This window comes from Rhinoderma darwinii, chromosome 7 (genome assembly GCF_050947455.1).
Source record: "Rhinoderma darwinii isolate aRhiDar2 chromosome 7, aRhiDar2.hap1, whole genome shotgun sequence".
NCBI classification, from domain to species: Eukaryota; Metazoa; Chordata; class Amphibia; order Anura; family Rhinodermatidae; genus Rhinoderma; species Rhinoderma darwinii.
In genome coordinates, this window is record NC_134693.1 from 72,043,738 (window position 1) to 72,071,207 (window position 27,470).

General features: G+C 43.6%; 1 protein-coding gene and 1 long non-coding RNA gene across 6 annotated transcripts in view; one reads left to right on the top strand and one right to left on the bottom strand.

The window, feature by feature from the left end:
• L3MBTL2 (L3MBTL histone methyl-lysine binding protein 2) overlaps window positions 1-27,470 on the top strand; it is a 121,420-nt gene that overhangs the window by 58,022 nt on the left and 35,928 nt on the right. For all 5 annotated transcript variants that reach the window (XM_075833533.1, XM_075833532.1, XM_075833534.1 and 2 more), the window contains exon 15: window positions 22,577-22,642. In XM_075833533.1, the coding sequence (XP_075689648.1) occupies window positions 22,577-22,642 (66 nt within the window). The remainder of the gene's footprint in view (window positions 1-22,576; window positions 22,643-27,470) is intronic.
• On the bottom strand, window positions 20,928-21,972 carry LOC142657232 (uncharacterized). Its single transcript, XR_012849848.1, has 3 exons — window positions 21,920-21,972; window positions 21,663-21,766; window positions 20,928-21,145 (listed from the first exon to the last, which is right to left on the bottom strand). It is a non-coding gene; the product is annotated as an uncharacterized LOC142657232 (long non-coding RNA).

The following is a 27,470-nucleotide window of genomic DNA, read 5'->3' on the forward strand; positions in this document are numbered from 1 at the left end:
AGAAACGCAACTCAATATATATTATCCGGATTGTGCAGTTTTTAGAAATATCCCACATGTGGCTCTAGTGCACTAATGGACTGAACCACAGGCCTCAGAACCAAAGGAGCACCTAGTGGATTTTTGGCCTCCTTTTTATTAGAATATATTTTAGGCACCATGTCAGGTTTGAAGAGGTTTTGTAGTGCCAAAACCGTGGAAACACCTCCAAAAAGACACCATTTGGCAAACTACACACCTCAAGGAATTCATCAAGGGGTGTAGTGAGCATTTTAACCCCACAGGTTTTTTGCTGAATTATGTGGAATTAGTCCGTAAAAATAAAAATCTAAATTTTTTTCAATAAAACTTAGAAATTATACATTTTTACAAGCAATAAAGAAGAAAAAGCAGCCCAAGATTTGTAAAGCAATTTCTCCTGATTACGGCAATACCCTATATGTGGTAATAAACGGCTGTTTGGACGCACAGCAGGGCTCAGAAGTGAAGAAGCGCTATTTGGCTTTTGGAGATCAAGTTTACTCAATTGGTTTTCGGGTGTCATGTCGCATTTGCAAAGCCCCTGAGGGACCAAAACAGTGGACAACCCCCAGAAGTGACCCCATTTGGGAAACTACAGCCCTAAAAGGAATTTTTCTACAGGTATGATAAGCATTTTGATCCCATAGGTTTTGTGCTGAATTTAGTGGATTTAGGCCGTCAAAACTTCTATTGTTTTTTATTCTTTTTTTTTTACGGCGTTCACCATGCGCTGTAAATTATATATTTAATTTATTCTGTGGGTCGATGCGATTACGGCGATACCATATGTATATAGGTTTTTTATGTTTTATGGTGTTTGCACGATAAAATCTCGGTTTTAAAAAAATTTATGTTTTTGTGTCGCCATATTCTAAGAGCCACAACTTTTTTATTTTTCTATCAGGAAAGCTGTGTGAGGGCTTGTTGTTTGCGGAACAAAGTTTAGTTTTTATCGGTACAATTTTTGGGTACATGCGACTTTTTGATCCCTATTTATGAAAATTATTTGGGAGCTGAAGTGACTAAAAATAGCGATTCGGGTATAGTTTTTTAATTATTTTTTTATGGCGGTCACCGTGCGGGATAAATTACATTATATGTTTATAGTTATGGACGCAGCGATACCAATTATGCATAGTTTATTAATTTTTTTCTAATAATAAAGGACTTTATAATGGAAAAAAGGCAATTTTTAAAATGTATTATTTTGACATTTTACTTTTGTACATTTTTTGTAACTTTTTTTTTATTTTTAGTCCTTCTAGGGACTTGAAGATCCAATTGTTGGATCGTTGTTATAATACCCTGCAATTCTTATGAATTGCAGGGTATAATACCTGTCAGTTTCACACTGACAGGAGGCATATTAGCCTTTGTTAGGCTTCCGGTTGCCATAGCAATCGCCGCCCCCGCAATCGCGTAGCGGGGTGCCGATGTTGCAATAACAACTTAAATGCGGCGGTCACTATTGACTGCCGCAATTAAGGGGTTAATCAGTTCGGATCACCGCTGTGATCCGACCCGATGTTTTCCCCCAGTTCTAAGGCTGCTAGTAGCAGCTTGTACTGGGAGATGCCGGGCTGCAGGGAGCGTCTGTGTGCTCTGTTAGGAGCACACGTAGATTAACTGGCTGCAGGCACAAGGACCAGCTCTGCAGCCCGTTAATCTACGTGTGGTGGTCGGGGAGGGGTTAAGGACTACTTAGAAAGTTGTTTAACTCTGCATTTGGGAAGCAGTAGTGTAACTAGAGTCCTATGAAACCTAGGGCAAATATTGCCTATCACAGCCTGGCCAGACGGAGCTAGCTCCCGCCCTCTGTCTATTTATACCTGCATTTCTTGCTCCTCCAGTGCCTGTGATTCTTTCCTGTTTCCTGGCTCTGCTGCTCCTGCTATGATCATTGACCTTGCTTCATTTTTGACCCTGGCTTTACTGACTACGCTCCTGCTCTGCGATTTGTACCTCGTACACTCCTGGTTTGACTCGGCTCGTTCACTACTCTTTTTGCTCACTGTGTTGCCGTGGGCAACTGCCCCATTTCCCTTAGCTTTTGTGTACCCTTGTCTGTTTGTCTGTCATGCACTTATTGAGCGTAGGGACCGTCGCCCAGTTGTACGCCGTCGCCTAGGACGGGCCGTTGCAAGTAGGCAGGGACTGAGTGGCGGGTAGATTAGGGCTCACCTGTCTGTCTCCCTACCCCGTCATTACATTTGTTGGATGTGCGGGTCCCAGTGTGTTGAGAGTTTTAGAGACAAAATTGCTATAAGACAATTTTCTTTGTATGATAATATACCCATAAATTATACAGTCATAAAGTTACCACATAATACCACTATTCACTACAAAGGACAAATATCACTATATTGTTTCTGAACAAAACCCAGTTTACCAAGGCCAATATTACCAATGATACCACCATACAAGGGACAAACAATACCGCCACACCATGACTACATATTACCACCACATAGTGACTAAATAATACCACCATACTGTTACTGAATAATATCTCCACAAAATGCCTGCATGTTACCACCACATAGTGACGAAATAATACCACCATAATGTTACTGAATTATACCGCCACACCATGACCACAAGGTATTACCACCACATAGTGACGGAATGATACCACCATACAGTTACTGAATAATATCTCCACACCATGACTGCATAATACCACCACATAGTGACTGAATAATTCCACCATACTGTTACTTAAAAATACCAGAATGAAATAGGGATGGGAAAGGGGAAAAGATGTGGTCTAATGTGAAATTAATAAATAACCTTTATTGATTAACATTAAAATGTATAAAAGTTCATTGGTGCAAACTGGTATGTGTGAGTGACCCCCAAACTCACATACCATTAACCCGAAATATGGTGTAAATTGAGTGAGATCACTAATTTAATTATAAAGCGATTCCACCAACGCTAATGTTCCATTAGAGTGCAAGATTCGCTGCACTACAATGGGAATTGGAATTCAAAATAAACGAATGGAATCAAATTGACAGTGTCAACTGATTAAACTGGTCCGTACTGGACAAGTGGGCTCATATAATGATTGCTGCACTGTGGTATTGACAGGCAGCTGGGTGGACTAAAATAGCCCTACACCGACTAAATGGGTATGCATGAAGTGAACCACATGCACACCCTGCGTTTTTGCTGCGTTATTGATAGACAGCAATCAGTACTCAAAGATTGGGTGGTTGAGTGATTTCACTTAGTGTTAAATACAATGTTTGTCACCATTGTTTAATTGTGGTGCACACTTAGCTGAACTGTGAATAGGAACTGTTGATGGTTATTTTTATTATATGTATTGAATTTGTAACCTTCCGTTTTTGTGGCTCCAGATGGGATAAAGTGGAGTCCAAATAACGTTTCAAACAGTATGTCAGCTAAGAATATAGGCTGTGCTGAAACGTAGTTCTTACTGTTATTGCTGCGCTGTTGGACCAGAAAGCAGCTAGTTGAAGTCAGAGTAAGCCCTACAGTAACTAGATGAGCAGTGGTGATCGAACCACATGCACATCTAACGTTACTCCAACGTTTATTATAGGCAGTTAATTTTCAAGTGCGCCTTCACATCGCTGTCTGCCTGGGGAGCAGCGATGCAGAGAGCGATTGTGATATGCGCCACCACCGCTGGAGAACCCAGAAGCGGTGAGCTGCATTCGCTCACTGAATCGTGTCAGTTGCCAGAGCGATTATTAATAAGTCCTCTCTATTGACTCAGTATGAGGGCTGAGTGAATGAGTGGGGTGGTGAGAGCTCTGGTGCCGAGACCCCACAGCCTCGCTACACCTCGCCTGAGGTCTAAGCCCGTGGGTGAGGATTCACCCCGGGAAGATCGTGCAAGGGTTACTGGTCGACTGACCATATGATAGCGGGAGGTGAGAGAGATATGCCCCGGCTTTTCAGAGTAGGGCAGCGAGACACGCTGTAATTGATATAGCGCACTGAAGTAGCTGACAGTTGTCAGCTGTCAGCCGTATTGTATAGCGTGGTCTGTTTGAGCTGAACAAAAGCAGCTCTGATTAATTGTAAGCACCAATGAATAGTGGATATAGCACCCGACGCGCGTTTCGCCAGAATTCTGGCTTCTTCCAGGGAAGAAGCCAGAATTCTGGCGAAACGCGCGTCGGGTGCTATATCCACTATTCATTGGTGCTTACAATTAATCAGAGCTGCTTTTGTTCAGCTCAAACAGACCACGCTATACAATACGGCTGACAGCTGACAACTGTCAGCTACTTCAGTGCGCTATATCAATTACAGCGTGTCTCGCTGCCCTACTCTGAAAAGCCGGGGCATATCTCTCTCACCTCCCGCTATCATATGGTCAGTCGACCAGTAACCCTTGCACGATCTTCCCGGGGTGAATCCTCACCCACGGGCTTAGACCTCAGGCGAGGTGTAGCGAGGCTGTGGGGTCTCGGCACCAGAGCTCTCACCACCCCACTCATTCACTCAGCCCTCATACTGAGTCAATAGAGAGGACTTATTAATAATCGCTCTGGCAACTGACACGATTCAGTGAGCGAATGCAGCTCACCGCTTCTGGGTTCTCCAGCGGTGGTGGCGCATATCACAATCGCTCTCTGCATCGCTGCTCCCCAGGCAGACAGCGATGTGAAGGCGCACTTGAAAATTAACTGCCTATAATAAACGTTGGAGTAACGTTAGATGTGCATGTGGTTCGATCACCACTGCTCATCTAGTTACTGTAGGGCTTACTCTGACTTCAACTAGCTGCTTGCTGGTCCAACAGCGCAGCAATAACAGTAAGAACTACGTTTCAGCACAGCCTATATTCTTAGCTGACATACTGTTTGAAACGTTATTTGGACTCCACTTTATCCCATCTGGAGCCACAAAAACGGAAGGTTACAAATTCAATACATATAATAAAAATAACCATCAACAGTTCCTATTCACAGTTCAGCTAAGTGTGCACCACAATTAAACAATGGTGACAAACATTGTATTTAACACTAAGTGAAATCACTCAACCACCCAATCTTTGAGTACTGATTGCTGTCTATCAATAACGCAGCAAAAACGCAGGGTGTGCATGTGGTTCACTTCATGCATACCCATTTAGTCGGTGTAGGGCTATTTTAGTCCACCCAGCTGCCTGTCAATACCACAGTGCAGCAATCATTATATGAGCCCACTTGTCCAGTACGGACCAGTTTAATCAGTTGATACTGTCAATTTGATTCCATTCGTTTATTTTGAATTCCAATTCCCATTGTAGTGCAGCGAATCTTGCACTCTAATGGAACATTAGCGTTGGTGGAATCGCTTTATAATTAAATTAGTGATCTCACTCAATTTACACCATATTTCGGGTTAATGGTATGTGAGTTTGGGGGTCACTCACACATACCAGTTTGCACCAATGAACTTTTATACATTTTAATGTTAATCAATAAAGGTTATTTATTAATTTCACATTAGACCACATCTTTTCCCCTTTCCCATCCCTATTTCATTCTAGCTCCAACCGGTGGTGTACACCAATGTGGTCCCCTGACCCAATTTCCCAGTGAGACAGGTGATCTTCACCAGTTGCTACTTAAAAATACCTCCACATCATGTCCACATATTACCACTACATAGCGACTGAATATTACTGCCATACCATGACCACACATTACCCCCAAATAGTGAGTGAATAATACCACCCTACTGTTACTGAATAAAATCCACTATACAAAGATCAATATTACCACCATTCATTGCCCATATAGTGGTAGATACCAGTCCTACACAGGCGCTCTGCAGACCATATAAGTGAACACAGTGAAGCTACATCAGTGACTCACAGTTGATGTCTTCTCATTTTGGAGTCGCTCACTTTCCCTTTTCTTCTTCATCTGGACCAAACCGCCATGACCACTTCCTCCAGCCACACGCCATAATGACTTCTTTCAGCCACCACTTGTATTTGCAGAATTCACAGCACAGACATTTTTGGCTCCTTGGTTTTCCCTCATTCTTCCCATCTATTCCCAAACAGTAACAGTTCCCCATTTAGGCACCACACTGTAATAGTGCCCCACACAGTAATAAGGCCCAAAACATCTTTATCGACGATTCACATTGAGCAAGTAGAAATGAAGGGGAAGCCGCACCCGTACGAGCGCTGCACCCACTTCAAAAAATCTGATAGACGGGAGTCACCACACAGTAGTAATGTACCCCTTTGTGCCCCCACACACAGTAGAAGTCCTGTTTGGTGACCCCATATAGCAGTTGTCCACTTTTGTGCACCCATATAGTAGACATCTGCATCTATATAAAAGTTAGGTGCCCTCATATAGTCGACAGAAGTTAGCCCCCTCCTCCATAAATAGTGCCCTCTTTGTGCCGATGAAAAGACAAAAAAAAAAGTAACTTGCCTAACCCCATTCCACGATGAGCTGCTGTGCCTGCTGTGACGTCATCTCGCTGCCTTTGCAGGGACTTCAGGCTGATGTCCTCGGCGTCATAAGGATCCTCTATATCATTCTGCTCTGCCATAGTAAACTATGCAGCACTCACACAGGGTCCCAGCCTGGTCGCAGTTGCACCCCTGCCCCACGGCGATTGATATACCCCTGTTAGGAAACAGATCAACAATAAAAAAAACTTTCAGTGCAAAGGTGTCCGTAGCCTTAAGCACCTGGGTTTTCTGCAAGATTTCTACAACCCGGTTTGTTTTAGGTTTAGAGTTCATTTTAAAGTCTCCCTTTTAACTCCATCAGTCATTGAGTAAATATGTTTTTTTTCTTGTTAGTCCATCCAAATTTACTTTTTCAGGATAGATTCAACTTTCTTATGGTAACCAAAGAGAACCAATATTTTATAAGCAGTATTTAGGGTGAGTTATTTCTCCGTCAATCTCCTCAGTTCCCACCACGTTTTACACTAAAAAGTCAGAGGAAAATACATGGTTTCCCATGGGAAACTGTTTTAAACCAAAAGTGACAAAAAAGGTAAGTTTTATCACGACTATTTTTTGCCTGAGAAACGTTACATGCAACCATTCAGTGATGGAAGCTGTGACCAGTGACGACCATGGTGGACTAGAAGGGATAGATCTGGGTCTGTACCTCCCATTTTATTTTTTTAGGTTAGGGCTTTAAAGGCTATGTAAACCTTTTGAAAGGCAAATTTATTTATTTTTAATACAAAGGTGTATCAGTGTGTTTTGTGTAACCTTGTAAATACTTTTTTTTTTTTTTTTTAAAACATATTTTTATTGATTTTCTGAAAATTTTTCACATAACATAATATGCAATAAACTGTTACAGGAATATAGTCACCTATTGTTGATGGTATGAAAAACACATTCCTACAATGACACTAAGCTCATAGTTGTTTACATCATTATGTGACAGTTATTGAAGGTCATTACAGAAATTTCCATAACATTTGGTGAACAGCGTTAACAATGAATATCCCTGAGAAACAATGCATACAAAACTTATTTAATATACGTATAAACATGAATAACCTAAACTGGAGCCACATGAAGCTACATTCCTAACCGAGTTGGCCTAGATATCATTTCAAAGTTATAGATATTATGTTCTACGTGTTCTCAACACTCCTAAGGTGCCCTTAAGATCCTCTATCAGGTACCAAGGTGATCCCGTGAATGGATCGATCATTTTGCATATCTCCTCCCCCGAGAAATGCTCTGTTATGAATAGTTTCCATTTCCCAAAAAATTTCCCCCCTTGTGCATCTTTGTGTTTTAGAACATCCATTCTATCTAAATAGAATAGGCTTTTCATCCCCTGTACAACCTCACTTGATTGCGGGATATCTGGTACCAACCATTTCTGGAGTATGCATCGTTTTGCCACCATCAATGCCGCATGTGTAATGGGGGGCAAGTGGGTTACTTCTGTGTCATCTGACCCTCCATCATGCTGGACATGTAAAAGAACTTCCATTGGCCCCAGGAGCCCCTTAAATTTGCTTATTTGTTGCACTAAAGATGTCATTTCTTTCCAAAATGGCTGTATTTTGGTGCATGCCCAAAACCCATGGTACATGTCTGTGCGAGGTGATCCACACCTCGGGCATGAAGTCTTTCTATCTGGTTTAGTTATGGAAGGGGGCAAGGTGAACGCATATATGGCATGATGGAGGATTTTTAAGTGGGTTTCTCTCCATTTCTCGCTTGTTATATGTTTTCTGAGATCCACCAACCCCATTTCCACATGTTTGGCAATATTAGGCAAGCCAAATAGCTTTTCCCATTTCATAAATGCCTGAGCTGGTGTCACCTTTAATAGCACTGGCTTTAGGGTGTTATACAGTTGCGATATGGACCTGTGGTGTGTGCTTAGGAACCATGAGTCAAACAGGTTGGGGTGGGTCTCGTCGGATATGTCCGCCAGTTTTGCTTTGCATGAAGATAATATTTGATAATATTGTAGATGTTGGGGATGGTCAAAATTGTACTTTGTCTGTATTTCCTGCAGGGTCAGCCATCTCCCTTCCTGTTCCTGGAACATGTCACCCAGAGTCGCTATCCCTCTCTCTCTCCATCTCTGGAGTAGCTGACTATGCCTTCCCGCCCACAAATCTGGATGTCTCCATATAGGCATGTGTTTTGAAATGCGATATGGAAGACCATAATGCTTACGCAATACTTTCCATGTGATAATGGTATCCCGTAGTAGGGCCGATCTCTTAATGTTAGTGGGCAGGGACGCAAAGGCTGTATGCACTAAAGCCATAAGATCCCATGGTTTTGCTAGCTGCCTTTCTAGGTTGATGTTGGAATGGCATCCGGTGCCATGTTGCCAATCCAGCAAGTGTCTGCTCAAGCATGCCAGGTTGTATCCCCGTATGTTAGGGAAGTTAATGCCCCCCTCTTCTTTTCTTAACATAAGTTTTGCCAGTGCTATTCTCGGTTTTCTTCCCCCCCATATGAATTTAGTGAAGGACGAATTTAGTGTATTGATATCCCCGTGTTTGATTAGTAATGGAATGGTTTGTAAGGGGTATAGTAGTTTTGCAAATCCCGACATTTTGACCAAGGCACACCTTCCCAGGAGTGAAAGGGGCAGTCCGTGCCACCTCAGAAGATCCGCCTGTATGTCCCGTATCAAAGGGGGATAATTTAGATCATATAGGGAGCTAGGTGCTCGCCCCACCTTGATGCCCAAATACGTGATCTGTGACCGCACTATCTCCACATCTAGAGCATCCAATAGTCGACCATGACTACCCTCCTTCGGTCCCAAATCTAGCAGTTGGCACTTTGAATAATTAATTTTATATCCTGAATATTCCCCAAAGTCACGTAGCGTCTGAAATACCCGTGGAACGTCCCGTGAGGGGTTTGCTAGGAATAAAAGTATGTCATCTGCGAACAGTGTTTCCTTAACCTCCATTTCCCCCACCGAGATGCCTCTGAATACCTCTGAAGATTTCAAATGTCTTGCCAGTGGCTCCAATGCCAGATTAAACAGCAATGGAGACAGCGGGCAGCCTTGTCTTGTGCCTTTATATAAGCGAAACGGCTGAGATAGAAACCCTGTGGTGCAGATCCTAGCATTAGGGGACTTATAAATGTGTCGCAGTAGGTTTCGAAAAGCCCCGGTAATCCCTACTCTGTCCAAAACCGCATCCAGCCACTTCCATCTAACGTTGTCGAATGCTTTTTCAGCATCCAGCAAAAGCAGTGCTGGGTGTTCCCCCTGTCCTGGACTGTGCTGCACCCTGTCTAGCACCGCCAATACCGTTCTAATATTGGTGACCGCCGATCTCCCCTTAATGAACCCCACCTGCTCAGGAGCTATGAGGTGCGGCATTATATCCGCTAATCTATTTGCTATGATTTTAGAGAGAAGTTTCGCATCGACGTTTATCAGGGATATGGGTCGGTAAGACCCTGGTAGCAGGGGATCTTTTCCTGGTTTCAACAGAAGTTTGATATAGGACGTGTTTGCCGATGGTGGCAGACCTTCACTACCCAGGGCATTGTTAAAGAGCGAAACCAGGGTTTCGGTCACCTGTTCTCTCATCGCTTTGTAAAATTCTCCTGAGAAGCCATCTGGGCCTGGGGCTTTGGAGTTTTTCAGGTTTCTGATAGCCCTATCTACCTCCTCCCTAGTAACCTGCGCATTCAGTATTTGCAGTTGATCCTCTGAGATGACAGGAAGAGTGGTGCTGTCCAGGAGTGTAGCCTCTAACGGTGAGACTGATTCATCGGAATACAGCTCCTCGTAGAATCTGGCCAGAATGGAATTTATATGTGAAGGATCTCCCGTGATTTGTCCCGTGTGATCCCTAAGTTTGGCTATGTGTTGTGCCGGGCGTTGTCCCCTAGCTACATTTGCTAGCAATCTTCCCGCCTTATTTCCAAATCTGTGTATTGTTGCCTCAAACTCGTAATTGCGGGTTATTTCTTTCTGAGAAGTCCACTCATCAAAGTTGTGTTTGGCCTGTACCCAGGTTTGTCTATTGCCCTCCGTTGGTTGGGAGAGATATGTTGTGTATGCTGACCTCAACGCACTGCTTGCTGCTTTAAATTGTCTTGCTATTTCCCTTTTTTTGCTTACAGAGTAAGCGAGAATCCTACCCCTCAATACTGCCTTCGCTGTGTCCCAAAAGAGGGAGGTATTATCCCTGTGCCCGTCATTCTCGGATGCGTATTCCAACCACCATCCCTGCAACTGTCTTTTGAATGTATCATCTAGCGCTAGATGAGCCGGGAAGCGCCAAATAAAATCTGTCCCTCTCGGGTACACCTCTTGAAGGGATATCATTATAGGTGCGTGATCCGATATCACCAAGTCCCCCACAGTAGAAACTCCTATTCGTTGCCTCAAGGGTGCCGATATGAAAATGTAATCTATCCTTGACCATGACTGCTGAGAATGCGAATAGTGTGTGAATTCCCTTGCGTCCGGGTTGCCCTCCCGCCATGCGTCTATTAGATGAGTGCTCTCTAATAAAGGTCCCAATACCCTATCGTGCTTTCTGGGGGTCCCTGCAAAGATGGGTCCCAACTCTTGAATTTTGTGTGACCTCCTATCCTCTCTGTGGTCTAAGACAGAATTGAAATCACCCCCTACCAATTTATGTGGGATATCATCTGTTAGCAACGCCCTTTCCAATTCATTATAAAATTTAACGTTATCATCATTGGGTCCGTAGATGTTGTATATGCTTAGGACCCCACACGGAGTGTCAAGAACGACATGGAGCAAGCGACCTGCCGAGTCGGAATTTGTGCGTAGTACCTTGTGTATCATATTTCTATTGATCAAAATGAGTACACCTGCTTTACGACCACAAGCTGAAGAGCCGTAAACTGCACCCACCCACATTTTTTTCATGCGGTGGAAGTCGCTCTCCTCCAAATGGGTCTCCTGTAGGAGAGCGATGTCAGTGTGTAATTTTTTTAGGTGACGAAGAACCATCATCCGTTTATTGGGGGAACGGAGCCCCTTAACATTCCATGAGGTCACTTGCATATTCTAAATTTCTCTATAAGGATCAAATTTGAGTTATTTTGTATATCTATTTCCGGGCATGTGCGCCCCGTTCCTATGGTGGCTGCTCGGAGGTTCCTGCTCCACGTTGCTCCTAAACCCATAACATTTTCATGTGCAAACAGTAAAAAAACAGTATTATAACCAGTATCAACATAATACCCGACCAGCAAAATCCACACTCTCTCTTGTGTGTCTCGCGTCATATTGGTATGCCTGACTTCACTTTTTTCTGGGTGAAGGCCCTTCCCCCTCCCCCCCTCCTTATTTTTGTGATTTTAATGACCCTCGGGTGTTTCTGGACCATTCCTTTTGCCAGGGTGTCATTAATGTACAATATCCTACCCTTTAGATACAATTATAATGCCTTATATGTCTAGCCTTCGTACCCCACAGTAAAACCACATTTGTGCGTGACATGAGACATGTATACACCCTCCATATTGCAAGTTATACTCATCAGTCCGGTAGCGCCTCCATCATCCTATCAATGCGGGATCCTTGCAAGGATTTGGAGGACTCTGTGCGTTGTTGCTTGGGTGATGGAACCCGGGCAATGGAGGACCAGGAACTGTCCCGTGCTAATGCTGAGTCCATCGAGGTCTTTTTCTTTGTCGTTGAGCTCTGCCGGGTGTTCGCTATTGTTGCGTCGGAGTTCTCATGTCTCACCATCTTGTCCACGAAGAGCGTCGCCTCCTCCGGAGTGTGAAAAACCTTGACTGAACCGTCTGGTCTTGTAACCCTCAATGTTGCCGGGTATTGCAGCTGGAATTTAACTTTGCTCTTGTATAAAGTAGTGCATACTCCTCCAAATGATCTCCGTCTCCGCGTGACATCTGCAGAGTAGTCGGCAAATAAAATTATTTTAGCTCCTCGAAGCTGTAATGGTGTATTTCGATTCCTAAAGGTTCGCAAGAGTTCCTCTTTGTCATTGTAGTCTAGGTATCGCATAATCACTTGACGTGGCCTGTTGTGCGGTTCTCCTGTGTTGGCCTTTACTGCACCCGGTGGGCCGACCCGATGCGCTCTCTCCACTCTGCAAGACCTGTTCAGGCCTAGGGCTTCTGGAAGCTCCATTTCGCATATCCCCTGTAAGTGCTGGGGTTTAATGTGCTCAGGCAGGCCGACAATTCTGAGGTTGTTCCTCCTGGAGCGGTTTTCCAAGTCCTCCAGGCGGTCTCTGAGCCTGGAGTTGTCTTGCAATAGGCCTTGGATGTGTGTGTGTGCCCCCGCTGATTCATCCTCCATAAGGCCGACTCGTTGCTCCAGTTCATCCAGCCGTGTACCATGTGACGTAACCTCATTTTGCAGTTTCTGCAATGTCGTTGTTACCGTAGCCACCAGCGAATCTTTGATGTCGGGAGCTAGATGTGTGGCAACTTCTATCGCCAATCTCCTATAATCCAGTTTTGCCACCTCCGGCTGTGATATTTTCTCTACAGGGGGCTCTGGACTCTGTGGCCTGCTGCCCGGCGGAGAGGCATGCTGCAACGTCGCCATCTTGGATATCTCCTCTCCCTGCCTCGTGTGTCCGGACGGACGGGTGTTCTCGCGGCTGCCGCTCCTGAGGAGGTACCGCTCCATGCACTATCTATCTGTGCCCTCTCACCGTGCCTCCAGCTAACTGCCGAGGTAGGTTTATTTTGCGGGTGTGTGTGGCGGCGGAGGTTCAGGGGATCGGGTCTCGGGAGCTCACCTCACGCCGTCCTCACATCCCAGCGCCGGAACCGGAAGTTCGTAAATACTTTTAATTAAAAATTATTTTTACTTTTTTAGAGACAGCTGTTCTGTATTCTCTATACAAAGCAGCTGTATCTAGCGCTATTCTCTGAATCAGTCAGTCCCGCGGACCTGACAGGTTCAGTGTTGGCGGGTCCTTCGTGTCTCTGACACACAGGATCCACCTGTCATCTATTACATCTAAGTCCATAACTTAGATGTGGGATTTGACAGGTGGATCCTGCGTGTCAGACACAAAGGACCCGCTTTCGAAGCCGTCAGATCTGCAGGACTGACGGATTCAGTGAAAAGCACTAGATACAGCTTCTCTGTATAGAAAATAAAGATCAGCTGTATCTAAAGAAGGTTACACAAAACACTGATACACCTTTTTATTAAAAAAAAAATTGCCTTTCAAAGGTGTACATAGCCTATATAGGTGAAGGAAACCGATTTTTTTCCCCGATTGGCGTGAACATGGGGCAAAATGGCAGTAATATGAGACATTCTTGGTGGCTACCATTTACTCTTTACCACGGACTCCAGTTGACATGTACCGGGATTCCGAGAGCCCCAACATGATGACCCGAAAGAAGGCTCCCTAAACGCCTCGCAGACTTCTTCTCCTCGTGGGGTAACAAACAAGTTGCGGGTACGCCATCTTCTATAGGCACCTCTCCCGACTCCTCTCCAGGAGGTGCGGTCGATGCAGAGTCTTCCAACGTGGCTGGAATGGGTGAGTCCGTCCCTCTCTTTGATGGAGAGGACACAACCTGCCACAATCCTGGGACACACGGAGACATTTTCCCGCCAAACTTGCCACTGCGGTCCCAACCCAAAATGGCGGTGTCTGCTACTGACACACTAGCTAGGGCGTCTCCCTCAGCCAGCTCGCTAAAACAGAGACCCAGACTGGAGTCGGAGGCTTTGTTTGAAAACGGAGACAACCCATATACTAATCCTCTAACTGACCCTATACAGGAGATCACCTCCTCGGATCAAGCCGCCTCAGAACATTTTATAAAAACCCTGATACTAGCTCTCAGGGGCTTGTTTCAGAGCGAATTATCTCGCCATTCTGCAAAAATATCTGCTGCTATTGACTATCTCAGCAATAAAGTTAATCATCTATAAAACAAGATGGGAGAACTCACTCATGGCACCCCATTATCCATTTATTTTTATTTATGCACCTTACTCATTACTGCCCCCTATATTTCACCCTTATTATTATCACTTGCACATACACTATTCATTTATAATTTTTTACTACACATCCCATGCACCACACGCCACTCCCCTCAAGACTAGTGGGAGTGGCTATTATTATTTAAAGCACCTGTTCACTCTCCTTCATCAGCGTTTCTGACCTGTCTGTGTCCATTTGTAAGTATGGCCTTTTTCTGTGTTTTTTTTTTTTTTTTTTGTATATCTATTATTGCACAGTGAATGACCCACAGAATAAAGTTAACATGCCATTTTGACAGCATGGTGATCACCGTAAAAAAAAAAAAAAAACGAAAAATCGCTGTTTTTTTCCTATTCCACCCCACAAAGAAATGTTTTCTAGTTTTCCACTATATTAAATGGTGCCGTGAAAATCTAGAACTTGTCCCGCAAAAAACATGCCCTCAAATGGCTATATCGATGGAAAAATAAAAAAGTTATGGCTTTTAGGAGGTGGGTAGGAAAAACGAAAGTGAAATCCGAAAAAATTGCTCAACGGGAAGGGGTTAATGATCCTAGGGCATTGCAAGCAACACATTAAAATCGGATGGTTCCACAACAAATGTATTAGTACAAAAACTAACAGATCATAAAATATATGTAAGACTAATTATAGGTGCATTGGGTAGGAATAACTACACTGGCCCAAAAAATTGCGGTTCACATCTTGGTGCGCCAAGGCAAATTTCACTGTCTGCAGCACACATACCAGAGTACAATTGAGCAAGACTTCAGAACTCACCTTGTGTAATGGTTGGTCTCAGGGACGGTGCTCCTTTTCAGCTTCCATGCAGGATGTCAGACTCCAGGATTGCTAATTTTCAGCACTGGAAATGGAATTCAGGCTGCTCTCTGTGTGTGGCCATGTCTTCACTACTGACATAGCACGGTGTGTAGAGAGAGAGGGAGGAACGAACGGAGGATCTGTTGGAAACTAACATGCCACAGGAGGAGACTGAGGGGAAGAAAGAAGAGACTCGGTACAGGAGTGACAGCTGGCTAATGCTGCAGAAGTTCCTGAGCGGGAGTTCATGCTTATAGACCATTTCCTCCTAAATCCGCTCCTGCCTACCTTTTCTACACTCCCTGCCTGTAAGTACTATAGACAGTACTTACAGGCAGGGCCGGCATTAGGGGCCGCAAACTTGGCAATTGCCCAGGGCCCCTATCGTCCCCGGTCCCCCTGCCTAGTGGTGGAACTACCACTATAGAAGCTATAATGGGTGCTAAGGGGCCCATGCCGTCCGGCCAAAAAATGTTATGTGCCGGGCGGTGCAGGCACCCTTATGCCCGAGGGGCCCCCTGTGTTAGCGACTGCCACTTTCAAATGTATCTGCGTCCTGAGGAGGCAGATACAATTGAATACTATGACAGAACAGCTCCCTGGGGCTAGGTGAGTACAATTTTTTTTTACTTGTTTGTAAGCTTTGTGGCACTATTTACAGGGGGGGGAGCTATTTGGCATTATCAACAAGGGGTGCTGTGTGGCACTATCTACAAGGTGGGTCTGTGTGACCCTATCTACAAGGGGTTTGTGTGGCACTTTCTACAAGGAGTCTGTTTGGCACTATCTACAAGGGGGGCTTTGTGGCAATATCTACGAGATGGGGGCTGTGTGGCACTATCTACAAGGGGACTGTGTGACACAATCTACAAAAGTGGCTGTGTGGCACTATCTACAAGGGGGCTGTATGGCACTATCTACTCGGGGGGCTGTGTGGCACTATCTACAAGGGGGGGCTGTGTGGCACGATCTACAAAAGAGGCTGTGTGGCACTCTACAAGGGCCGTCTGTGTACCACTGTCATCATGGGGGGGTCTGTGTGGCACGATCTACAAGGGGGACAGTGTGGCATGATCTACAAGGGTGCTGTGTGTGGCACGATCTACAAGGTGGAGGTGTGTGGCGCTATCTACAGGGGGCTGTTTGGGGCGCTATCTAAAAGAAGCTGTGTGGGGTGATATTTACAGGGGACACTGTGGCACTATTTACACGGTCACTGTGGCACTATCTACAGGGAGCACAGAGAGAGCATTATTACTGTGTGGGGGCATGGTTACTGATGGGGCACTTTTATTGTGTCGAGCACTAAGGAATCATTATTATCATTTGGGGCACTTACGATTATGAGTTTGTTTAGAGCAGTGGTTCCCAAACTTTCTGAAGGCAGAACCCACTTTTGGACGAGACTCATACTCCCACCATACTTGGCCCCATTTCGACTTAGGTATGTTAATCTCATTTGTAACTAGATGCCAGTACTTGCCGCTCCATTAGAAAAATAAGTCACTGCAAGATCGAAAATAACGATAATTGTGGGGAGGGTGGCAGGCTCAACGTATCCTGCTGCTGCGAGTCGCTGAGGATCGACGATGGCCGCTGATGGTGGGTCATGTGACCCGACCCGTCCATCTGTGGCCATCCGAGGCATAGCTAGGGGTTTAGCACGAGGGGAGCGAAACACATCTGAGTGGGCCCCCACAGTATAATGCCCTTATAGCTGCTCCCAAAAAGGCTAATCCACTTATAGATGCCCCCACACAGGATAATGCCCCTATAGCTGCCACCACACAGGATAATGCCCCATAGCTGCCCCACACAGCATAATACCCCTATAGCTGCCCCGACACAGTATAATGGCCCTAAAGCGGCCCCCACACAGGATAATGCCCCATAGCTTCCCCAACACAGTATAATGACCCCTTAGTGCCCCTCACAATATAATGCCCCCATACAGTATAATGCCCTCATAGCTGCCCCCACACAGTATAATGCCCCATAGCGGCCCACCCATACCCAGTATAATGTCCCCGTGGTGCCTAATAAAAATAAATAAATAAATACTTGCCTATCCCTGTTCCCACGAAGAGTGGCAGAGATTCCTCTGCTCCTCCGGTCTGGTCACTGTGTGGCTCACACAGACAGGCGCAATGACATTACTAAATTGTGCCTGTCGGTGTCGAGCCGCTCACGGCCGGCATTACATAGTGAGTGCTGGTGCAAGGAGCAATCAGCTCCCTGCTCCAGCATTGGATTCAACTGTATCTGCGTCCTGAGGATGCATATAGAGTTGAAACCGGGATATGCCACCGCTGGGGGACCGGTTCTGGGTCCCTAAATCTCAGTGGGCTCTATATGGTGGTAATATTATTCTTTGTATAGTAGTGACTCAATAATACCCCCATACTGTTACTGAATAAAAACTATGGTTATGGTGTGGCAGTATTATTCAGTAACAGTATGGGGGAATTATTCAGTCACTATGTGGTTATGGTGTGGCGGTATTATTTGGACCTTATATTGATACATAGTTACATAGTTAGTACGGTTGAAAAAAATACATATTTCCATCCAGTTCAACCAAGGGTTGGGAAAAAGGGAAGGGAGGAAACAAAAATTATACACATTAACATAGGAGCTGATATTTTTTCATTCTAGGAAATTATCTATGCCTTTTTTAAAACCATCTACTGTTCCTGCAGTAGGCTATTCCATAGATTCACAGTAAAGAAGGCTTGTCGCCTCTGGAAATGAACCTTTTTTCTCCAGACGGAGGGAGTGCCCCTTTGTCTTTTGAGGGGCTTTACATGGAACAGGATTACACTATATTTCTTATATGGGCCATTGATATATTTATGTAAGTTAATCATGTCCCCCCATAGACGTCTCTTTTCAAGGCTAAATAGGTTTAATTATTTTAATCTTTCCTCATAACTTAGATTCTCCATGCCAATTATTTGTTTAGTTGCTCTTCTTTGTATTGTTTCCAACTTCAGGGCATCCTTTCTATGAAGTGGAGTCCAGAACAGAACTACATATTCTAGATGAGGTCACGCTAATGCTTTGTAAAGTGGTAATATTAAATCCCTGTGCTGATATTATACTCCTGTCTGTTTTTGTTATTATTGGTAATATTGTAGTGAGTTGTGTTCAGTAACAGTATGCCGGTAATATTTTATCTGGTATAGTGGTATGATTTAATAACTGTATATGTATATAGATAATTTTTTTGTGGAAGAGGGGGGTTGACATAAGCCACGTGCTTGCAATACTCCTGGACGCGCTAGAAATCAGCGATGTAGTTCTCTGCTCGCCGCCTTCTGAATTTACTGCATTATTGATTCAATAATTAAGCATTTAGGGCCCCACTTTTAACAGGAACTTTTAGCAACTCTTACCATCTGCTCTGACCTGAGTAAGAAGATAGATATCCTCTCACATGTTACAAAGCAGAGGAGCCTTCATTGCCATCGGTAAGAGCAGCTGACCGCTCCTGCAAGTATTACAGCAAGGGCAGAGCCGTCCCCAGCTCTTATGGATCTCTCTGGTGGCTCCTGCTCATTTTTGAGACATACGGCAGCGCAGGAGCTGTCAGAGCTATTTGTAAGAGCTGCTGGCGGGTCGGTTGTGAAAGGGATATGGTGCCACAGGAATAATATTTGGAAGTGCCTGCAGCCTCCCTATTTGTAGTAACGGCTCCCCCCTGTATTGTAGAGGGGTTATGCACCCTGTGCAGCTGCATAGGTTGCACACTTCTAAAGCCCGCCCTGCTCACCCTTAAAGGTAAAGCTCTTCAGTTCAACATAAAAAAAATATACCTTGATTTATTAATGTTTAAAAATTTGTCTTAAATAAAGTTCATTAGCATACAACAAAAGTGTCCGGTATTAAATAATAATAATAATTATAGTTCTTAAAATATAGGGTTGGACGCCTATCTTGTGGTTCTGTGAACATGGGTATGTTTGTTTATATTCATGTCGGACAGTATGCTCATGATTATTTGATTATAGCACTTCTGCCCTTTCCACATTATCATGTTTAAACTTTTGGTCATTAGGGTCATCTGGTCATTAGGGAATGTCTTTCGACGGCAGGCGGTACAGGTCCAGAATCTACAGCGACATCTTTTGTCGTTGCTGTAGAAATGACTTATGAGCGTTCCAAGAAGCACTCATGCTCTAAGCAGGAGCTGTTACTAACAAACAGCTCCTGTTCTTTGAGAAGTCTGATAAATACAGCTGGGATCAGCTCCTGTTTAGCACTTTGATCAGCGCGGTCCATGACCGCAGTATGATAAACGTGACTCCCCTCTTCGATCGCATCACCGGAACTTTGCAGTCAGCCCTGGGGATCTTGAAAGGATCCCAGGGCTTTCTGTTCAGTATGCCTGCTGTTAGGGCACACTATGTTCTGCCCTAACTTGAGGCTGTATCATAGTGACACAGTATAATGTATTAGCAGGCAGGAGTATTCTAATACATTACAAGTAAAAATTTAAGTTGTTACAAAGTTATGACTTCATGGGATTAAGATATTTTTTTTAACAAAATCCTGTTCCATGTAAAACCCCTTAAAAAAACAAGGGGGCACTCCCTCCGTCTGGAGAAAAAAAGGTTCAACCTGCAGAGGCGACAAGCCTTCTTTACTGTGAGAACAGTGAATTTATGGAATAGTCTACCGCAGGATCTGGTGACAGCAGGGACAGTAGATGGCTTTAAAAAAGGGTTAGATAATTTCCTAGAACAAAAAAATATCAGCGCCTATGTGTAGAATTTTTTTCCCTTCTCTTTCCCATCCCTTGGTTGAACTTGATGGACGTGTGTCTTTTTTCAGCCGTACTAACTATGTAACTATGTAACAAATAAAAATAGTAATAAATAATAGAAATAGTAAGGAAAAAGTGATTATTTAGCGTACAGTATATTTTATTGCCCATACATTACATAAAAACAAAAAAAACAACACATATTTGGTATCTACATGACCATAATAACCTGAAGAATTAATTTAACAGGTTACTAAGTGTGAAAAGTGACTGGGATACAGAAAAAGAATGCAGAAAATCACTTTTTTCTATATCCACACCACAAAAATAAACTACATAACTTACACAGTACACTTTTTGTACCCCCAAACTGCGCAGGAAAAAAATAAAATGTCTCTTGCATAAAACAAGGCTTTGTATAGCCACGTCAATGAAAAAATAAAAAACTTGCTGAGAGGCAAAAATGAAAAAATGTAGCTAATCATTAAGGCCTGTCCAGGCCTGCTCATTTATGGGTTAATATGAAATCTATTCTGTATTAGTGCAACCACTGTTTTTATTGTGGAACTCCACTTTTATTCATCTTTTAATGTTTATCTAATGAAGTATTAGGGCTCATTCAGACGAGCGTGTATCGCGTCCGTATGACGTTCGTTAAAATAACGGCCGTTACACGACACGGACTCCTGTATTTCAATGGGGCCGTTCACACGACCGTTGTTTCAACGGAGCGTGTGAAGGGTCCGTAAAAAAAAATAGGACATGTCCTATTTTACTGCGCGTCACTCATCCCTCCATAGACTCTAGTCTACAGGGGATCCGTGACAACGCGTCCCGCACGGGTGCACCTCGGATGTGAAAAACTTCAGTTTTTCACGTCCGAAGTTGCCGACGCTCGTCTGAATGTATCCTAAATCTTATCTGCATTACTTTTTGGCTATTCAGCATTATTTTATTTTTTGGGGGTTTGCATAAAAGTATAGGATTGCTATCATGAAAAACTCCTGAAAAAAATCTGTTTGACAGACATGCTCCCACGTGGAGCTCAACGGCGTTATAGTGCTGCATATTCTTTTGCAGGGCTGTCTCGGGAGGCTGCTGTCCTATTACCTAAAACAAATAAAGATGCCAGATCATAGATTACTGCAAATTCTTTTGTCTCTATAAATAACACAAACCTAAGTGTCACACAATTTCTGATTCATTAATATATTGCTGTTTTTAATTTTAATACTCTCTTATAACAGTGAACACATTTTGCTTTTTAAACATAGGTGCAATGACCTATAGTCAAATCCGCACGTATCTTAAATGGACATTATGTCCTCATGTTAAATGGAATATCAGGTTTTATTTTTTTTATTTATAGAATCGGAAATAATAAAATGTTTCAATATATTGTAAATGCATTTAATGCCATTCACCAAACACTTACAACTCTGGCGCTATATAGATAGTGCGAAGCATCGTATATGTACGGCTGCGGGTACAGGAGCTGAGCCCGCACCTTCCGTAGCTGGTGTCAGCGGTATATTACAAGTATTACAATCCCGGAAGTTTAACCCCTTAGAAGCCATGGTCAATAGTCATTGTGACATCTAAGCAGTTAGAAAGAGAGAAGGGCTACCTCTGTCACCCCGTCGGTGTCCAAGGCAGCAGGGGGCCCCAATGAAGGACCCTAGCTCTCCCATCTTTGTACTCCTATTAGGACCTGGTAGGCATAGTCAAGTTCTAAAAATATATATAAAAAATTATATTTTTCCCCATTAACCAAATGCTTTATTATGTAAAAAAAATAAAAATTAAAAGTACACATAGTTCGTATCGCTGCAAACGTAACGACCATAAAACCCAAATGGTAAACTCAACATCTCATCATCATACCTGTCAGTGTCTGTGTAGCAGCATCTCTTACATACTTCTACCGGTCTCCTCTGTATGTGTTGTGTATGTTTTAATTTAACGACTAACTTTATTAACAACATGACAAAAGACAGGCAGATATTTTCTACCTCATCTAGAGGCAGGCAGACATTTTATACATCATCTAGAGACAGGCAGCCATGTTCCACAAGTAAATACACGCACAGTGAAGTAGTTGTTTATAATTATTCCACCATTAGTCCTATTCACTTAGCCCATGGACGTTTCCTCTGTTTCCCCAACACATGCGTCATGTTACCCTGTGAGGGAGGGGAGGCTTACATAACTGACGCCATATTAAGTCCTATTCAATTGGCCCCTGGATGCATCACACATACTAATAAGTGATCTATACCATTCTTAAAACAGCTTACTACATGGTTATAAGAAAGAAATTCTGCTCACATACCCAATGCATGTATTTTAGATTACTGTATGATTTCCTATAAAATTGTTTACCAGAGCCAAATGTAAGTTCTAGGTGAGCAGCTTTTTATAAAGTATTGGATTAAAAAAGATACTTGTCCTATGTAGATGTGGCAACGATACTCTACAGATGTACTTTGTTCTTCGCTCACCACTTTTCTTTCTTATAATTCAATTTTATTCTGTTTGCAGAACAGCCAGAGGAGATAGAAAAACCTAAAGAAATCAAGAAAAAAAAGAAGGCATTTGGAAAGAGACGTAAGTATTCAGTATATACTTATTTTCTAAGGCCACATTCAGATGTGACGGGATTGACACAAATTTTCAGTGCAGCTTCCTTTTTCAAAATCCTAATCCCACTTATCAGAAAAAAATTGCGATGTGATGCATGAATTCAGCCCTATATTTGCAGCGAAACCCACTGCAGAAAAGTGTAAACATTATTCAGAAACTGTTTTTCCAGATTATAGCTATGTTCAAATGGTGTGGACGTCTGCAGAAAAATTCTGCACAGCAGCTGATTTCAATTGAAATGAATTAAATCCCCAAAATATCTACTAGAAATCCATAATGGATGGGGCATACTACAGATTTGAAAATCTGCATCAAATCCCTAAATCCACACTGCAGCATGTAAATGAAAGTGTCAAAATCCCATTCACATGCATTAGTGTATCTGCATCAGAAAAATGGACACAATCTGGCCTAAGGAGGTTACCCAGTTCTGCAGAAAAAAGTTTGGAAAAGTTTCTGATGAGGGAAGAGCACCATCAAAGTACGTAAACCTGGAGTAAAAAATTGTAACCGTTCTACAAAGTTTGGCATCTTTGGTATTAATTTATTAATAGATATATTTTGCCAAAGGTACAAGTGAAAGATTAAAAAGAAGCGTCACTAGGACAACACTGATGATCTTCCTTTCGCCACATCAATAAAGGACCTTTGTGTATTAATAAATGTGACTTGGGCTGAAGGGCAATTCGAGTTTTTAGGACTGTGAACACACAGATACCTTCAGAAGAATATGACTGTAATTTAAAGGGGTGGCCCCAACTGGATAACCGAATGATGCCCCATTAACCCCATCTACTGATGCAGAAACAATATTTACACATGGTCATGACCCCAGCTGACTGTGCACTGTTCTCTGTTGTAAGGGTCCAATAGGGTAATATGAATGCATGCTTATAAGTAGTGTTAGTCTGTAATTCTGTTATTGGTTTTGTTGGCGTACGGCTTTGTATACAGGTGCACTGTTGGTTTTTGGGACCAGCAATATACAAAACAGATGCAGCACTCTCTATAAACAGGAGGGCTGTGTGCACGTTACCCCTTGTGATGGATCCTTACCATGAAAACAGTCCAAAGTAATAAAGGAAGGCAACATCACACAGTCTTCACTTCAAAACAGTCTAAGGGCCTGTTCACATCACCGTTCGCTTTCCGTTCCGGGGTTCCATCAGAGGTTTCCGTCGGGTGAACCCTGCAACGCAAAGTGAAAGTGAAACCACAGCTTCCGTTTCAGTCACCATTGATATCAATGGTGACGGAAACATCGCTAATGGTTTTTTGTTCGTCACCATTCCGGCAGGTTTCCGTTTTAACGACGGAATCTCAGAGAAATGCAACTCAATATTGCATAGATTCTACAGTTTTAATAAATATCCCACATGTGGCCCTAATGTGCTACTGGACTCAAACACAGGCCTCCGAAGCAAACGATCACCTAGTGAATTTTGTGGCCTCCTTTTTATTAGAATATATTTTAGGCACCATGTCAGGTTTGAAGAAGTCTTTGCCAAACTACACCCCTCAAAGAATTTATTGAGGGGTAAAGTGAGCATTTTGACCGCACAGTTTTTTTTGCTGAATTTAGTGGAATTAGTACCGTGAAAATGAAAATCAAAATTTTTTCCAATTAAATGTAGAAATGTAAACAAAAATACTCGCCCTGTCCCTTTCCGTAAATTAGATACTCTCTCCTTTCATCACTACCCTTCCTTCGTACTTGAAAGACAACAAAGACAATGTCACCAGACTCCAGGAAATCCATGTCCCACCAACTACATTAATTGCAAGCCTTGACGTCGAATCCCTCTATAGCAGTATTCATCACAAGCTTGGCCTTACTACCGTGCAACATTTTCTTTGCACTAAGGGCACTCATTTTCAACAACACAATTATTTTGTCCTTACGCGCTTAGATTTTGTACTGACACACAATTATTTAATCTTTGATGGGAAATACAGTCTGTGCACCCACCTATGCAAATTTGTTTTGTTTTTTTTACTCGTCATATTTCATTTTGGGGAAGATATATAGATGACGTTTTGATCCTTTGGACGGCGATATGGGTTTATCTAATGATTTTGTTACGATACTAGACAACAATGATATAGGGATGAAATTCACTCCTGAGATTCATCCCAAAACTATAAACTTTTTAGATCTTAGGATTTCCCTGGAACCTGGTGGCAGTGTCTCTACAGCAATTTATCAAAAAACTAAATCTACGAATAATTTTTTGCATTGGAACAGATGGCATCCACTGACACTTAAAGAGGTTTTCCAGGACTAACTATCTAATGGCTATTTACCTCAAATTACCAATCAAACACACTTTGTAATTTACTTACGTTTCAGAAAATGCCCTGTTTTACCATTCCCGTCGCTGGTCACGTGACGCCGACCCTCTGTGAAATTTACTCTTCCGGTCATTTCCCGTCCATAGTCTGCAACAGCTTCCTTCCGGCCTCTGGCCTGTACGGCACGTCATGAGTGACGTCTGTTACAGGGATTGGTCCAGTTAGCTGAGATCTCTGTTCCATGTCTGCACCTTCTATTTTCACACAAACACAAATGTGTCTACTGCGCATGCGCCGCCCGCATCCAATTAAATCAAAGCAGCCGCGGGCCAGGAATCATGTACATAAACAAACACTGGAAGCAATCCTGGGCAACGAGGATCAACAGAAAAATTAAATAAACTGGAGAAAGGTATTTGGGGGGACTATATGAAACCTTTGTAGTGCGGCCAGATCTTTTAAAAATTTGAGCGGTAGTGTCGGACAACCCCTTTAAGAGGGGGGGAATACCAATTGGACAATATTTAAGAGTCAGAAAGAACTGGCAGTGAAAATGAAAATCAACTGTTTTTTCCACTAAAATGTTGACGTTTTTTTATTTTCACAAGGAATAAGGAAGAAAAAGCACCCCCACCATTTGTAAAGCAATTTTTCCCAAGTACGGCAATACCCCATATGTGGTCATATACTGCTTTTTGGACACACGGCAGGGCTCAGAAAGGCAGACGAACTATCTGGCATGCAGATTTGCTGGATTGGTTTTTGGGCACCATTTCGCATTTGCAGAGACCTGAGGTACCCCCGGAAAGTGACTCCGTTTCGGAAAATACACCGCTCGGGGTATTTATCTAGGGGTGTTTCATAGATTTTAACCCCTTCCCGCACTGTGACGTAACTGCATGTCCAGGTGAGCAGTAACTACTCGCACCTAGACGTGCAGTTACGTCTGCACTTTAAAAATTAATCTGCCGCGCGGCGCTACACCACAGCGACGTGAACTGCACATAGCATTTGCCCTTGTCACCAGGCAGAGTACAAGGGACCTATCAGAGCGTTCCCTTGTCTGTACCAATCGGCGCTTAGAAGTTAAGTAAAATATGTTTACAGGCTCTGATCTCCTCTGTTGGTGAATGTATGTCGAAGAGATCAGAGCCTGTTTCGTCATTGGAAGAAAAAGAGATAACCCCACCCCTTGATCACAGTTCCCCCACCGTGATCACTCCCCTACCTCTCCCAGTGTATAAGGGAGTTTTTTTTCTTTGTTTGTATTTTCAAAATTCATAAAACACAAAAAAAAAGTGGTTAGTCAGTGTCAATTTAGTCAGTGTTAGTGTCAATTTAGTCAGTGGTAGTGTTAATTTAGTCAGTATCAATTTAGTTAGTGTCAGTCAGATCGTCTGTCAGACAACGTCAGTCTATCTGTTAGTCAGCGTTAGTTCATCAGTCTATCAGCGTCGGTGTCAGTCAGTTAGTCATCGTCTTTTTGTCAGTGTAGTTTAGTCAGTGTAAGTTAGTTCGTTTTAGTGTCATAAAATAAAATAAAACTTAGTGTACGTTAGTGTTTTATGTAAAAAAAAAACACAAAACAAAGTTCTATATTCTACATTTTTTGTAGAACATTTACCGCAGAAGAGGCATATGAGATGCTCGCATCGGATACAGAGAGTGTGAGTGATATTGGATCCGCTTTTGCTCTGTCCTCCCCCTCAACTGACACGGAGGAACCTCTTCTCAGTCTCAGGAGGGTTAGCGTCCGCGTCGGACTGGCCCACCGGAGGATCCTTCTGTGGGCCCAGACAGCGAACTGCTTTTATCCAGCAGCGGAGCAGAGAGGCATTGTCTCCCTGCCCTGCTGTCACTCTTGTGGGCACGGCCGTCATTAGGGGGGGCAAACTGAGCAATTGCCCAGGTCCCCCATCCTCTCAGGACCCCTGCCGATTATAGCAGCCATAGCGGCTGCTACGGGGCCCGCGGCATGAGGTGGTCCACGCCGCCCGGCACATTACGTGCATGACCGGTGGCGTTGCTAGCACCGGAGGGGGCCCCGGTGGCTGCTACATTCAATTGTATCTGCGTCCTCAGGAGACAGATACAATTGAATAGTATAGGCTGCAGGCCACAGAAGGGCAGCCTATAAGACGCTGCGACAGAGTCCCTCTGAAGGCTGGTGTGATGACGTCATTGCATCACGCTGGCCTACGCAAGGTTCCTGTCTGAGACGGTGGAGCGATCTGTCCATCGTGGGAGCGGGGCTAGGTAAGTACAATTATTTTTCCTGGTGGGGGCTATCTGTGTGGTGTTTTCTACTATGGAGGGAGGTTGTGTGGCACTATCTACTAGGGGGGCTGTGTGGTGCTATCTACTGGGGTAGCTGTGTGGCGCTATCTACTAGGGGGGCTGTGTGGAGCTATCTACTAGGGGAGGTTGTATGGTGCTGTCTACTAGGGGGCTATGTGGTGCTTTCTACTAGGAGGGCTGTGTGGCGCTATCTACTAGGAGG